At 33.2% G+C, this 13,368-nt stretch overlaps 1 protein-coding gene across 1 annotated transcript; it reads left to right on the forward strand.

Annotated features, from left to right (window-relative positions):
- Window positions 1-5,791: 5,791 nt before the first annotated feature.
- On the forward strand, window positions 5,792-12,139 carry LOC131035567 (3-oxoacyl-[acyl-carrier-protein] synthase I, chloroplastic). The gene is made up of 8 exons (XM_057967291.2): window positions 5,792-6,201; window positions 6,404-6,753; window positions 9,253-9,684; window positions 10,030-10,203; window positions 10,346-10,459; window positions 10,741-10,842; window positions 11,013-11,079; window positions 11,600-12,139. Exons 1-8 carry the CDS (start codon window positions 6,057-6,059, stop codon window positions 11,665-11,667), a joined length of 1,452 nt encoding a protein of 483 aa, XP_057823274.2. The 5' UTR covers window positions 5,792-6,056; the 3' UTR covers window positions 11,668-12,139.
- Window positions 12,140-13,368: the final 1,229 nt, after the last annotated feature.

Genomic DNA, 13,368 nt, shown 5'->3' on the forward strand with positions numbered 1-13,368 from the left:
GAGGCACAAACATCAAACTGTGAATTGGGGCATCGATCAATACTCTGCAACACAAAGCTTCACAAAAACTTGAAAATATTTATTAGTAACAAAGGGACGTGGGTCCGACCAAGCATGCCAAAATAAAGATGAAGAAATGTAAACGAAAATAAAACATGAACAATGAATTAAAACACAAAAGCATATACCTTCTTCCTCTTGCAATAACTAAAGTGGATGCACCCTATTCCACTTGATCTATTCTTGATTTAGGATTATGTGTGGATTTCTCTCCAATTGCATAACATATGAATAGTCAAATTGGTAGCATAAGGGTAGGATTATGAATGATCAAGAATTGACTATTTGTTCACATGAACCCATCTCTCATGAGCATGAACGGTCCACTTATCATTTATTGGATAAAAAATTGAATATTTCTCACTCATTACAATCAATGAGTCTTGGCCAATAGGAATTGGCTCTAGTTTATCCAAATTTAACCATCAAGAACTAATTCTTTTCTTGATGCATAATTATTCTAAGTAATTAGCCTCAAATGTTGGATAAGTAATTTTTTTTTATGAACCCAAATTTTTTAAACACTACTTTAGAAAAGAGATATTTTTCATATTTACAAAAATTTGGGGTGGAATAGGACCACATCCCAAATGATTCATGCAAAGGGAATCCTTAAACAACTTAGGTCAAATCATTATACAATAAGAGCTATAGAACCAATGTGAGGATGTGGTAGGTTGTGGTCAAAGGGCTTCCCCAAACATCCAAGAGGTTATGATGTTTCATTAAGATTCAATTGCATGTTTTATTCTCAAACTCATTGGCCCATATTTCATATGTAGTGGTTCACATGAACCCATCTCTCATGAGCATTAATGGTCCACTTAGTAGTAATTTCAACAAGAATTGACTATAGCTCACTCATTGCATCTAAGAGGTTTAGGGCATTAAGAATTGGCTCTAGTTCATTTAAATTTAGCCATCAAGAATTGATCCTTTTTCTTGACATAAAATTAATCTAAGTAAAACTCATGAATGTTTGCTAGGTTCATCCAATCTTAATATATATTTTTCAATTATTAACTCCCTCTTTTATCTAAATTAATGTCTATTTAATACCCTATTTATTTAGTTAACTTGGACATAATACTTTAGATACTTATCCATAAAAAATAGCCTTGATATTAGATACAAGACATATTCACCCCTTACAGTTATAAAGAAGACAAGAAAAAATAATATCATTTCAACTGATTAAGAAGTACATAACTAATTTTTTTTTTTGATGAGTAAGTGTTCTTTATATCACTTTAGAAAAGAAAGATTTTATATTAATTCACAAAAAGCTGGGTGGAATGGGACCACACCTCAAATAGTTCATGCAAGTTGAAGCCTTACATATGCTCAAATCATGTTATGAAGAAAGAGCTATAGAAACAATAGGAGGAGGTAGTGAGTTGTGACTAGAGAGTTTCTCTTAACCATCTCAAAGATTATGATATTTTATTAGGATTCAACTATGTAGTTTTTGAGTCATTCATTGACCCATGTTTCATGAATAGTGATTCATAAGAACCTATCTCTCATGAGCATGAATAGTCCACTTACATCAATCAAGAATTGACTCTTGTTAACATGAGCCCATCTCTAATGAGCATGAATCATCGTTTTAGCATTCATTCCACCACTCAAGAATCGACTCTTGTTCACGTGAACCCATCTCTCACGAGCACAAACAATCCACTTAGCAATCACTGCATCAATCAAGAATTGACTTCTATTGACACAAACCCATCTCTCATGAGCATGACTTGTCCTCTTAGCATTCATTGCATCAATTTAGATTTGACTCTTGTTCACATGAACCTATCTCGCGTTTACATGAAGGATCCAATTAGAATTTATTACATCAATAAAACTGACTCATATTGATATGAACCCATCTCCTATTCGCATATCTTTACCATTCAAAACTATCCCAACTTAGCCATATGAAACAACACTTTTCTTGACCCACAAATAAGTTAATCCACTATAAACACAAAAATAATAATAATTTAGAACAATGTACATGTAGTCATTGTCTAGGGGAAGAGAACAATAAATAGAGCCGCACAAGAGAAGTTGGAGAGTGTGGACACCAACATCAATATCTAGTCATAAAATACAAAAGTTCCCGTTAGTAAGGAGGAGCGTTGGGGAAAATAATAGAAGAATGGACAAAAGTAATAAGGCATGAAATGTTAGGTGGTCATAAACATTGTAAACATCGGTCTTAAAGGAGGCAAATGTGGAAAGTAATATAGAGAAAATAAAAGAGTCCATGTGGATTGTCTTGAATGAAGTTGTTGGGGTCGTTAAATGTCTGAGCAAACCACCAAAATGAAAATCAGAAACTTCGCCAAACACATTGAAATCTCCATTCACACACTCACATCAGCCAATTAACAAGCCAACAAACTCCAACCCACATTACTTTAATCCTTCATAATTAACTTCAATTCTTGAATCAAATATTCACTTTAATCCCTTTGTAACTCTAGCTAATCTATTTTAAAATGAAACATATTTTTTTCAAAGAAAAATAATAATGTTTTTTACATTAAGTTCAATTCTTGAATTAAATATTCACTTTAATCTCTATGTAACTCTAGGTAATCTATTTTAAAATGAAACATATTTTTTTCAAAGAAAAAAAATAATATTTTTTAATAAATTTAGTATAAGGGATTTTTTCAAAACTTTGTCATCTAGTTAAGGAGATGATTATTCATACAATTTGACTATTTTACGAAAGGTATGAAAAGGATTTTGAAAAAGATTTTGTTAAAGGAGGTCAATCGTTTTTTATGATTTCAAAAAATTTAGCATGAAAATTACATTTGTTTTTTTGGTAGATTTTTTTGAAATAGGCTGATTATATATTAGATTTAGTGATTTTGAAGAAAGATTTGACACATCTTGTCAGATTAATTGAAGGAGGCTAATTATTAGTGCACCCTAATAAATTTTATTCAAGTTCTAGTCTTTAAAACTTCACAATCTAGTTGAATTGGGTTGATTATTCACACAACTTGAAATTTTTCTTATAGAGCAATCTCTCAAAACCTAATAATTTCATTAGAGAAAGTATTGTTTATGGTAATTGAAATTAAGTGGTTAAAATTATTTTTCTAATACTGTAACATTGTTTGTCAAAATATTGTTAAACCTCAACAATTTAGCTAGAGAAGATCAATTGTTTATGCTGCTCAAAATTGGGGGGTTAAAAGGTTCTTCCGCCACTTTTTTGTCCAAGGCACCATGTTTTAACTTGTCTCAAACCTTATTTGGTTAGTTGAAGGGGACCAATCATTTATGCTATTTGAAATTAAGAAGTTTAAAGATTCTCTCAATATTTGTTTTTGCTATCAACAAGATTGTGATCAAGTGGTGAAGCCTATTTAGTTCTCATGTTGGAGTTGAAGGTTCTCCTTGAGGACTTCTTAGTGTCACAAGACACACTAAGTAATAGCATCAATAGACTTACATGTAATTTATTAATAAATAGTAATGGAGAATGCATCATTATATTGTAGCTATATAGTGTTGGAGGATGCAGCATGTAGTTTGTGGGGTTGGTTGTCTTGCTATATATGTTGGTGATACGCAGATGACAGGTGCATTGCAAGAAAAGTTTAGTACAAGACAGATCAAGTGGCATTCATGTTGAAATAATACATTCTTGAACATCATAAATAATATAATATGAAATGGGAATGGGCCTCAATTCAATACAAATATCTAATAAACTAAAAATAACTTATTTTTGTTAAGGTATTGTGTAGTATACATCCTATTGTAATCCTATGGAGCATCTGCAAGTGACCTTAGTTTAACTTAGAGGGAGCTTCCCTACTCAATCTTGAACTTCAATTTGAAGGACAAAATTTTTATTATAAATTAAGAAATTAAAAGTTGCTTCAATTTTTTTTTTGTTAAAATAAATTATTTATAATATGTCTCATCTTAAATCTAGGGATCACATACAAAATAAGTTCTGCTTTCTTCAAATAGTGGCGATTTTAAACCCCATCTTCTCCTATAATACTATAGTTAGTATAAGTTAGAGATTGGAATTTAGCCACGAATAAACAAGAAAGGTTGACATCACACAACTACTATTTTGCTTAATAAAAATGTGCAAGACAACTTTGTATATTTCCTTTCTTTTTTTGATATATTTCTTTGCTTTTAAAAACATATATTTTTAACTTTATATAGTAAAACAATTATAAAGTTTTAATTGGTTGGGGGTGTAGTCAATTGGATTACAGTTAGATAGTGTTGGAGGATGTGACAAGAATGTAAAAAATAGAATTGAGCATGTAGGAAGAATACAAACAAATATGTAGCTACATTTCACAACATGTAATTTGTGGTTATAGTGTGTTATAGAACCATGTACAAGAGTTTGGATTCATCTTTACTAAATTTTTTTTGCAAAACTACTAATTGCAAAAATAACTCTAAAAAATTAAATAATAACTATTAAATAAAATTAACAAAAAACAACTCCATAAATCACCACCTTTTAGTATAATTCTTTAATAGATATTAAATTTCCACAATCCTTAATATTGAATTCCTTGAAAGCTTTGGATGTGACCGAGTGAGCTAGAGAAGAGAAATGAAATGACAAATATCATAACATACTAATTAAATAGAGGGGGGAGTGAGGTGACATAAGAATCGAGAAACAAGAAGGGGTAAGAGGGGAAGTGCCAACTTTTAAACCTAAAAAATATGGAATAAAACTGAAACTTACACATATAAAAAACAAAAACTAAGGGTGTGGAGAGGGGAGGGGAGGCAAGGGGAGGGGGCGGGGGGAGCAATTAATGGAAAAAGAGCACCTAAAGTTGCAAAATCATACACTCATAATGCTAAAACAAGTAACAAAAAAAGAAAGGGAAAATGAACAAAATTAAAAAAGGAAAGGAGTTAAATAAATAAGAGGCAAAAATCACATTCAAAAGTACAAAATGAGCAATTGCATTGGAAATTGTCTCAACCCTTGGTTTTTCACCACAATTGTTAGTTTTGAGTTTTTGAATATAATTTTTGCTTTTTATGTATTTCTTTCCTTCTTTGTTCATTTGTTTTTTCTTTATCTATCTCACTACAATTGTTGGTTTTGAGGTTTTGAATATAATTTTTGCCTCTTTTGTCACTTCTTTCCTTCTTTGTTCATTTGTTCTTTCTTTATCTATTACTTATTTTGGTCTTGTAAGTCTATAATTTTGCAACTTTGTTCTCTTTCTGCAATTACTCCTTCCCCCTTTAATTTTTTGAGGATGTCTAATTTTCAGTTTTCATTATATATTTTTTGTATTTAAATTTGGCACTTCTCCTCTATCCCCTTATTTCTTGGTTCTCATATCACCTCCCCCCTTCATATATTTAGCAAGTATAGTTTGCTATTTATTATTTTAATATATGTTCTCTAATTCTCTTTATCTTGGTAGATGTATACATGACCAAATCACCTTCCAGGGCATTAGAAATGAAAATCTTGTCAAGGGGAGTTTAAAAAAACATTAAGTCTCTCCTTATAAGATTTTCATTTCTGATAGCTTTATAGACATTTCGGATCAAATCTGAAGACTTTAAAAAAATATCACTAAAACTCTTTCAACAAATAAAAATAAAGCATTGTAAAATAATTTCAATGTTTTTAAAAATGAAATATCGGAATTTACTGAGCCCGAACTATAAATTTGAATATCATGCTGTCGAGGTGGGTACCTACAACACATGTGATTATCTTTTACCCAACTGAAATTTTCATTGTTTTTATAATTCATAGTTTGCAGAACAGGCATGGTCTTAACGTGGGAGAAATCTCCCGTTTAAACATTTTGTCAAACAATAGGCGATAGTCACGAGGTTTCCTCGAGTTGTTGGAATGCCTTCTAAATCCCTCTCAATCCCACCACCTGTACACACATTTGCTAACAATCTCAACTCGTAAATTCCTCCATTTCTTCTGTGTAGAGATATCCAAAACACCCACCATGTCATCCCTCAGCATTACTCCACTGTCTTTAGCTTCTGCAAACAAAGAGCTGCAAAATTCTACATTTACAAGAAAAGCCTGTTTTTCCCAATTCAAAGGACTCAGTGCAAAAAGAAATTCTACATGTACAATTTATACAACTGGTATATCACTCATACTCTGATATGTTTATTTACGACTTTGAGATCTTGGATGTGTAAAGTTTTGGGTATATAAAATTTTTGGGAGCATGATTTGTTTTTTTGGCATGCAAAATCTTATTTGGGTGTGTAAGTTTTTTTTTAATGTGTAAGATAGTTGAGTGTGGACGTTTTTGGGGAGTTTAAATTTTTGGGCTTTTTGCAGGTCGAAGGAATGAGAAGATCAGAGCAATGGCTGCCGCTGCTCCTAAGAGAGAAGATGATCCAAAGAAGCGGGTCGTTATAACTGGAATGGGGCTAGTCTCTGTTTTTGGAAACGATGTTGACACTTTTTATGAAAAGCTTTTGGAGGGACAGAGTGGCATTGGGCTTATAGATCGGTTTGACGCTACTTCTTACAGTGTTAGGTTTGGAGGACAAATAAGGGATTTTTCTGCAAAGGGATACATTGATGGGAAGAATGACCGTAGGCTTGATGACTGCTGGAGATACTGTATAGTTAGCGGGAAAAAGGCGCTTGAAAGTGCTAATCTTGGCAAGGAAAACTTGGACAAGGTAAGATATCTTGGGGACTTGTAAATGCAGTTTCATCATTTTCCTTTTTGAATTGAACTGATCCCAGCTGCAGTTGTTGTTGTTGTCCTTGTTAGATCAAATTGGTTTTGTAACTTTTTTTGTGGAGTGCCCTTGCATGGTTCTTGTGCTCAAGTACTTTTCTGTGGGTTGGTTCGCTGTTTAGTCTTCTCATAAAATAAACTTTGAATACAAGGGTAGCAATTGCACGGTGCTTTCAGTTCATCCTAATCAATCCACACTTTTGAATTGCTTTTGGCTTTTGGCAGGGTTTGTAGGAAATGTAACTGTATTTTGCAATACAGTTTGTTTAGAACTAGCTCTTTGTTCACTTGAGAAGCCCATTTGGTGGGAAATAACATTGGTGTGAAATTGTTATTTGCCTTTTTGTAGGAAACCTTGTTTGTTTGAACTATTCAATTTCTTCAACTCAATCGCTTGGTAGTAGGGTTTTAGTTTTAGTTTTTGGAGAGGAGATGCACTGCATTTCTGCTAGTAGGATTATATATATGGTGCTTGGAGAGGGAAGATGTTCCAATCTACTCCTTTGACTGAAATCTCAGTTGACCTGTTAAGAAGAGTTAAAAAACCCATTTGAAAACAAATAACATCGTCAGGAGATAAATACATCATATTTTGCATACGCCATATGCAATATACTGTATCAAGAACTGAGAAATAATTCACCTGATGAGGAGAAAATTTCCTTTTTTCTGGACTGGTTCACATTTTTGGGCTTTTCTGTCCCTTTTTATTTTCAGTTATAAGAGTACCGGGTATGGAAGTCCATCCTAATTAACAAAAGTTTACTGATATAAATGATCTTCCAAAGGGATTTGTACAATTTACAGCGTTTGTAAGAAATCAAGCTGCATTTTCAATTTCCAATTCATTTTGCTTAAATTTAGCTGCTAATCTGCCAAGTTGAGAAGCATGTTTGGTACTAACATAATATTTTTCTTGAGTTTGTAGAAAATCTAGCTGGTTTTTACCAGTTTCTGAAGCTTAGTTCCCCATTAAGATTTTTATTAATACAAAAATCAATGGGAAAACTCCCTTTTTATATCTTGGAGAGGGAGTTGACAAGCTTATTTGATGACAAATTATTATTTTTCTCGAGTTGTAGGAAATCTTACTGCCTTGTACAGTTCGATTTTGTAGACCTGGCTTTGTGCTTTTGAGAGGGTTTGCCTTCTATTTTATTTATCGAATTAGAAAAGTACCCTTTTATATATTGTCTGGAGAGAGAGCGAACTGTAAAGTTCATTTTAAGAACAGTGATTGTTAACATACTGTTGATGTTGTGGAGTAAGTCCAGCAGATTTGAACCCAAGTTATCTTGGTGTTAAGTGTTCTAACTTACTGCTAAATCGCAGCCCAAAAAGCCAGGTAGTAAAAATTGAGAAGCCAATCTGATTACAGATAACATCAGTAGGAGGAACAGGGCTTGTGTTCTGCAATTTTAGACACACTGTTTCTAGAGGGCAGAGTGCACCAATACATACGATTTACGGGAAATAAAAAGAAAATGAGGAATTTGTATGTTTTCTACAAAATATCAGGCTTCAACAGAACAGCATAGTTACCAGAAATATTGTGTTTTAACCGCTTGCAATCGGTTTCTTGCTGCAAATGGCTGTTTCTGTCCTTTTTTATTAATTTTTAATTTTTTTTATATTTTTAAATATACACAACATTCAATATTAAATATTTTTAATATAATGTTATGATTTTAGTAATTATTATGATATAAATGATGAATAAGGTCAATATAAATGATTCTATATAGAAATTATGTATATATTTTAGAATATATATATATATATATTTTAGAATATATATATATATATTATATATCCATTTCTTATATGCAACCTTTTAAAATACTGTTTTCCATTGCATTTTGTTGTTGTCATGTTTCATGTCTCTTGTTTCTGGTAGCATAGCAGCACGGTATGCATATGCGTATTTTGTGGCTAATCATCTCTTCTCTTTGTGGTGATGAAAGGCTGCATTATGCCATTATTGTTATAGGGTGGTTAGTGTTTAACTTCAAATTAAATCATGGATATCCTGGTGCATATACTCAATGAACTCAAAGGTTCTGAAGAGGATTTTGCATTCTGTCTCAGTGGAAAAGGATAAATACACATTTCAGACAGCACCTTTGTTGTTGAGAAAAATTGTTTGCATGAATCTGCTTTGCTACAGTAGAATTTTAATTTCTGCTTTCAGAGATTAAATGTCAGCCATTCCATTTAATTAACATTGTTGATATAAAAAAATGTTGGAAACCGTGTGCTGGAAGGCAATTGGCTAATAATAAAAAATATAAAAATCAAAGCCCTGAAATGTATTTAACCAGGTGGGAAAATCATATCTGCAGTTTTATGAACTTTAAAATCGGAAGTCAACATATGTCTTCTCTTGTTTTTTAAAGACATTTGAATAATATAATTACTTGCAATTTGTTGCATGCAGATAGACAAAACCCGTGTTGGAGTGCTGGTAGGAACAGGGATGGGTGGCCTTTCAATATTCTCCGATGGAGTAGAGGCTCTTGTGCAGAAGGGATACAAACGAATCACACCCTTTTTCATCCCTTACTCTATTACAAACATGGGATCTGCATTATTGGCAATTGATACAGGATTAATGGGTCCAAACTACTCAATTTCAACAGCATGCGCAACAGCAAATTACTGTTTCTTTGCAGCCGCAAACCATATTCGCCGAGGTGAAGCAGACATTATGCTTGCAGGTGGTACAGAAGCTGCTATTGTTCCAGTAGGGGTGGGCGGGTTTATTGCTTGCAGGGCTCTTTCAAACAGGAATGATGACCCTCAGACAGCTTCAAGACCATGGGACAAAGAGCGTGATGGCTTTGTCATGGGTGAAGGTGCTGGTGTGCTGGTGAGCTTAAAATATGGGACATGTTTACTTTTGAACAAAAACTAGAATTGTTCTGATTTAAGTGGAACTTAATATTTTCAGGAAACTAGCAATCCTTTTTCATGTCAAATGAACTTATCTGAACCATTGAACCTTTTAGAAAGGATTATCAGCAACATTTTCAAATTCAGGCACTGTATATATTCATTGGTTACCTCAACCAATGAGTAAGGCATTAAAATGTTTTGCCTCATTTTGAATAGGGTTTGAATTAGAAAAAGAGCACTATGCTTCTGAATATCCAAAGATTATTACAGATTGATAAAGAAGATAGATGTATTGCTGAGCAAAGTTTGTCCAAACCAGGTTATGGAAAGTCTTGAGCATGCAATGAAGCGAGGAGCTCCAATTATAGCTGAATACCTGGGTGGAGGTGTCACTTGTGATGCACATCATATGACAGATCCCCGGTCTGATGGGCTTGGTGTCTCAACATGCATCACAAAAGCCTTGGAAGATTCAGGAGTTTCGTCTGAGGAGGTAAGAATCTTTGATGTCACAGAAAATGCATACCAGTGTATAGATTTACCTGCATTCTCTATTGATTCTTTGGAAGCAGTATTCCTAAAATTTTTACCTTTAAGGTTTGATAGTCAAGTATAACATCCTCATTATTACCCAGGTCAACTACATCAATTGTCATGCAACATCCACACTAGCAGGAGACCTGGCAGAAGTTAGTGCTATCAAGAAGGTCTTTAAGGATACTTCTGGCATAAAAATGAACGGAACAAAGGTGAAAATCTATCCGTAGTTCAATCCATGGATTGAAAAATGTGATAAATAGGAATAGTTAAAATCTTAAAATGAAAATTACTTGTCTCCAATGAAAACTTGAAGACTAATTTGTGTTGTTTTGATCCTACTAATATGATTTCCATGGAACGCATTGGAGTCTTATCCTGACGTATAAAGCATCATGATAACCAATTTGCTGACCTCTAAAAATGCTGCACACTCATTTCCATTGCAAAAAACACATTTGTCTCTTACATTACATTGGTTTTACATTTGCAGTCAATGATTGGGCATTGCCTTGGTGCTGCTGGTGGACTGGAAGCAATAGCAACTATTAAGGCTATCACTACTGGGTGGCTTCACCCCACAATTAATCAGTTTGTAAGTGGTTTTGCCAAGTAGCAAAATTTTACCTAATAACTTGATCGCAATGAGTTCTATTTTCTTGGTGCATCATGATCAGTAGACTAAATTCAATTGCCTTTTCTTTCCTTACCAATTGGAGTATGAATCTTGGAATAATTCAATTTGTGTGCTAATACTCTTGGCAGAATCCAGAATCGGATGTTACGATTGACACCGTTCCAAATGTAAAGAAGCAGCATGAAGTACATGTTGGTAAGGAGCTTGAATAACTTTGACTAGTGTATGTTTGTATATGCACACACATCCATAGAGAACTAGTAACTGAACACACTGCTCTACTAGGTTTGCAACTGCAAGATTAGTGTGTGATCTCCCTTGATTTATCTATAGTTGGTGTACAGTCTTCTGACTTGGTATTATTAATTATATGAAGGGAAGCATGGATGTTTGTTTTTCTGTCAATCATAATTTTGCTGGTTATTTTGAAAATTCTTAAATTGTTGCTTATGGCCTTTTGCCTTTGGTTATTCCATTTCAATTTTTATGAGGAGTTGGGTGCACATGCTTTTTTCTTTCATTCTTTCCAAGCCTTACACTTTTTACTGTTATCATAAAATACACATTCCACAAACATCTATACTAATTTGTAAAGAATACTCAATTTGTTGATCTGGTATTGGTTGTTTATTCTTCCTTGCAAAAGCTGAGCAAATAGCAAAGGGGTTTTACCGTTTTAGACACTGTAACTGATTGTTAATATCATTTATGGCAGGTATCTCAAACTCATTTGGATTTGGTGGACACAATTCAGTGGTAGCTTTTGCTCCATTTAATCCCTGAAACTGGATTCTAGATCAAGATCTTGATTTACGTACCTTTTCTAGCAGTTACAGTCAATTGATTTGGGGCAGAAATTTTGGATATTCTAATTGTGATCGAGAGGGTCAGGGCTGCTTTAGGCTGTTTTCATTTCTCCCAGATGAATCAGTTGCAGAAGTCATGCTTTGGACAAGTTAATAATTTCTTATTTAGACAGGATTTTGCAGATTATTTATGCTGCACTCCATTTTTTAGCACATGTTGCAAAGGCAGTTGAACTCCAAATTCAGCTTTAGTGCAATAGATTAGCAGTAGAAATCAAGTCATGTCCAGTTATTTTTAAAGAGCTCAAAGAATTCATCCATGTACAAGGCCATTTTATTGTTGGTTCACTTGATGCAGAAAATTCTGCATGGACAACTATAAATTCAATCTTGGATTTCTTGTGCCAGTGGTATTTTCAAAGCCAATAAAAATTGTAATGTTCCCTCAATGTGACATGTTTGCTGAATATAATCCCAATTTTCAAATTGACTTTCGTCCATATGTGGATGTCTAAATTCAGTATATCAAACACTTTTAAATGCTTACACATTTCCCAGATCTGTATCTCTCATGATTAGGAGGACGGAAATTTTGATTGGCAGCATCAAGCAGGGTTCTTATTCTAAATGGTACTAAAAAAGCAGGTATTTACTGCAAGCAAACACATAGTATTAAGCTGTTTCTCTGGGACACATGTAATCTTACAAATGCAGGTTCAGTTGGTCTATATTTATAGTCATAACATAGACAATGCATTAATCACAACATTCCACCTGAAGTTTAAAATGTTTACTAGTATATGCCAAAAAAACATAATTAATAAAAGCAAAATTGCTACAACTTCAAATATTTTATGAAGCTAGCAAAGATGCTTTGTAGTGACATAGTTATGGTAACTGATTCTTCGATAGATGATTATCCATTGCAATGAAATATAGACAGCCAAAAGTTTATCAACATGAATTTACAATCTAACCTCAGATAGATTTAATGGCTCATATCAGATGACTAGCTGTGGCAGTTTCTTTTGGCAACCATTCTCTTATAAATACTATTTTAAGTGGGTTCCAATCTCTCATGCAATAACATTTTTAAATCTCTCTTATTTTTTCCTTAAACATTCTTTTCTGTTTGTTAATACTAAAATTTTGTGTTCCTCCATTTTTTCAAGTTTATTGACATTGAAGTTGGATATAAATGAACAAAATCGAATGCTTCTAGTTGCTATTATGTTTAAATGACCAGTTTCTCAGGTTCATTGCTGTGCAGAATGCATTCATTTTTTGGGGTAAGATGGAACTAATCTGTTATTTAAAATTATAAATTTACAAGGTTGTTGTAATGATGTAATTCTTTATCATAATAGTAATCAAAAGCCATCTTGTGTGATCTACCTACCCTTGCTAAATAGGGGAGTTGATCTTGAATAAGTTCCTACTATATTTAGACAGTGACATGGGTGTACTACATTTTGATGATGAAGTTGAATATGTCAGAAACTTCATGGTCGGTCGCATCAACTTAGAATATGCTTTAACTATCAAGGGTACGGTGATAATTAAAAGATCCAGTTTGCTAAATTGAATGAGTAGCTACGTCTTGGTGAGAAGAAAAAGTTTTCTGGGAATTTGTAGAAACAGAAGCAAATCTCTCGTAAAACTTGGATGAAGTGAGGTA

This window comes from Cryptomeria japonica, chromosome 3 (genome assembly GCF_030272615.1).
Source record: "Cryptomeria japonica chromosome 3, Sugi_1.0, whole genome shotgun sequence".
NCBI classification, from domain to species: Eukaryota; Viridiplantae; Streptophyta; class Pinopsida; order Cupressales; family Cupressaceae; genus Cryptomeria; species Cryptomeria japonica.

Excerpts from the sequence above, each read along its gene's own strand:
- LOC131035567 (XM_057967291.2), top strand. The coding sequence starts at position 6,057 with ATGTCATCCCTCAGCATTACTCCACTGTCTTTAGCTTCTGCAAACAAA. Across the intron at positions 9,685-10,029 it reads GTGAAGGTGCTGGTGTGCTG|GTTATGGAAAGTCTTGAGCA; the intron begins GTGAGCTTAAAA and ends TGTCCAAACCAG. Across the intron at positions 10,843-11,012 it reads ACCCCACAATTAATCAGTTT|AATCCAGAATCGGATGTTAC; the intron begins GTAAGTGGTTTT and ends TACTCTTGGCAG.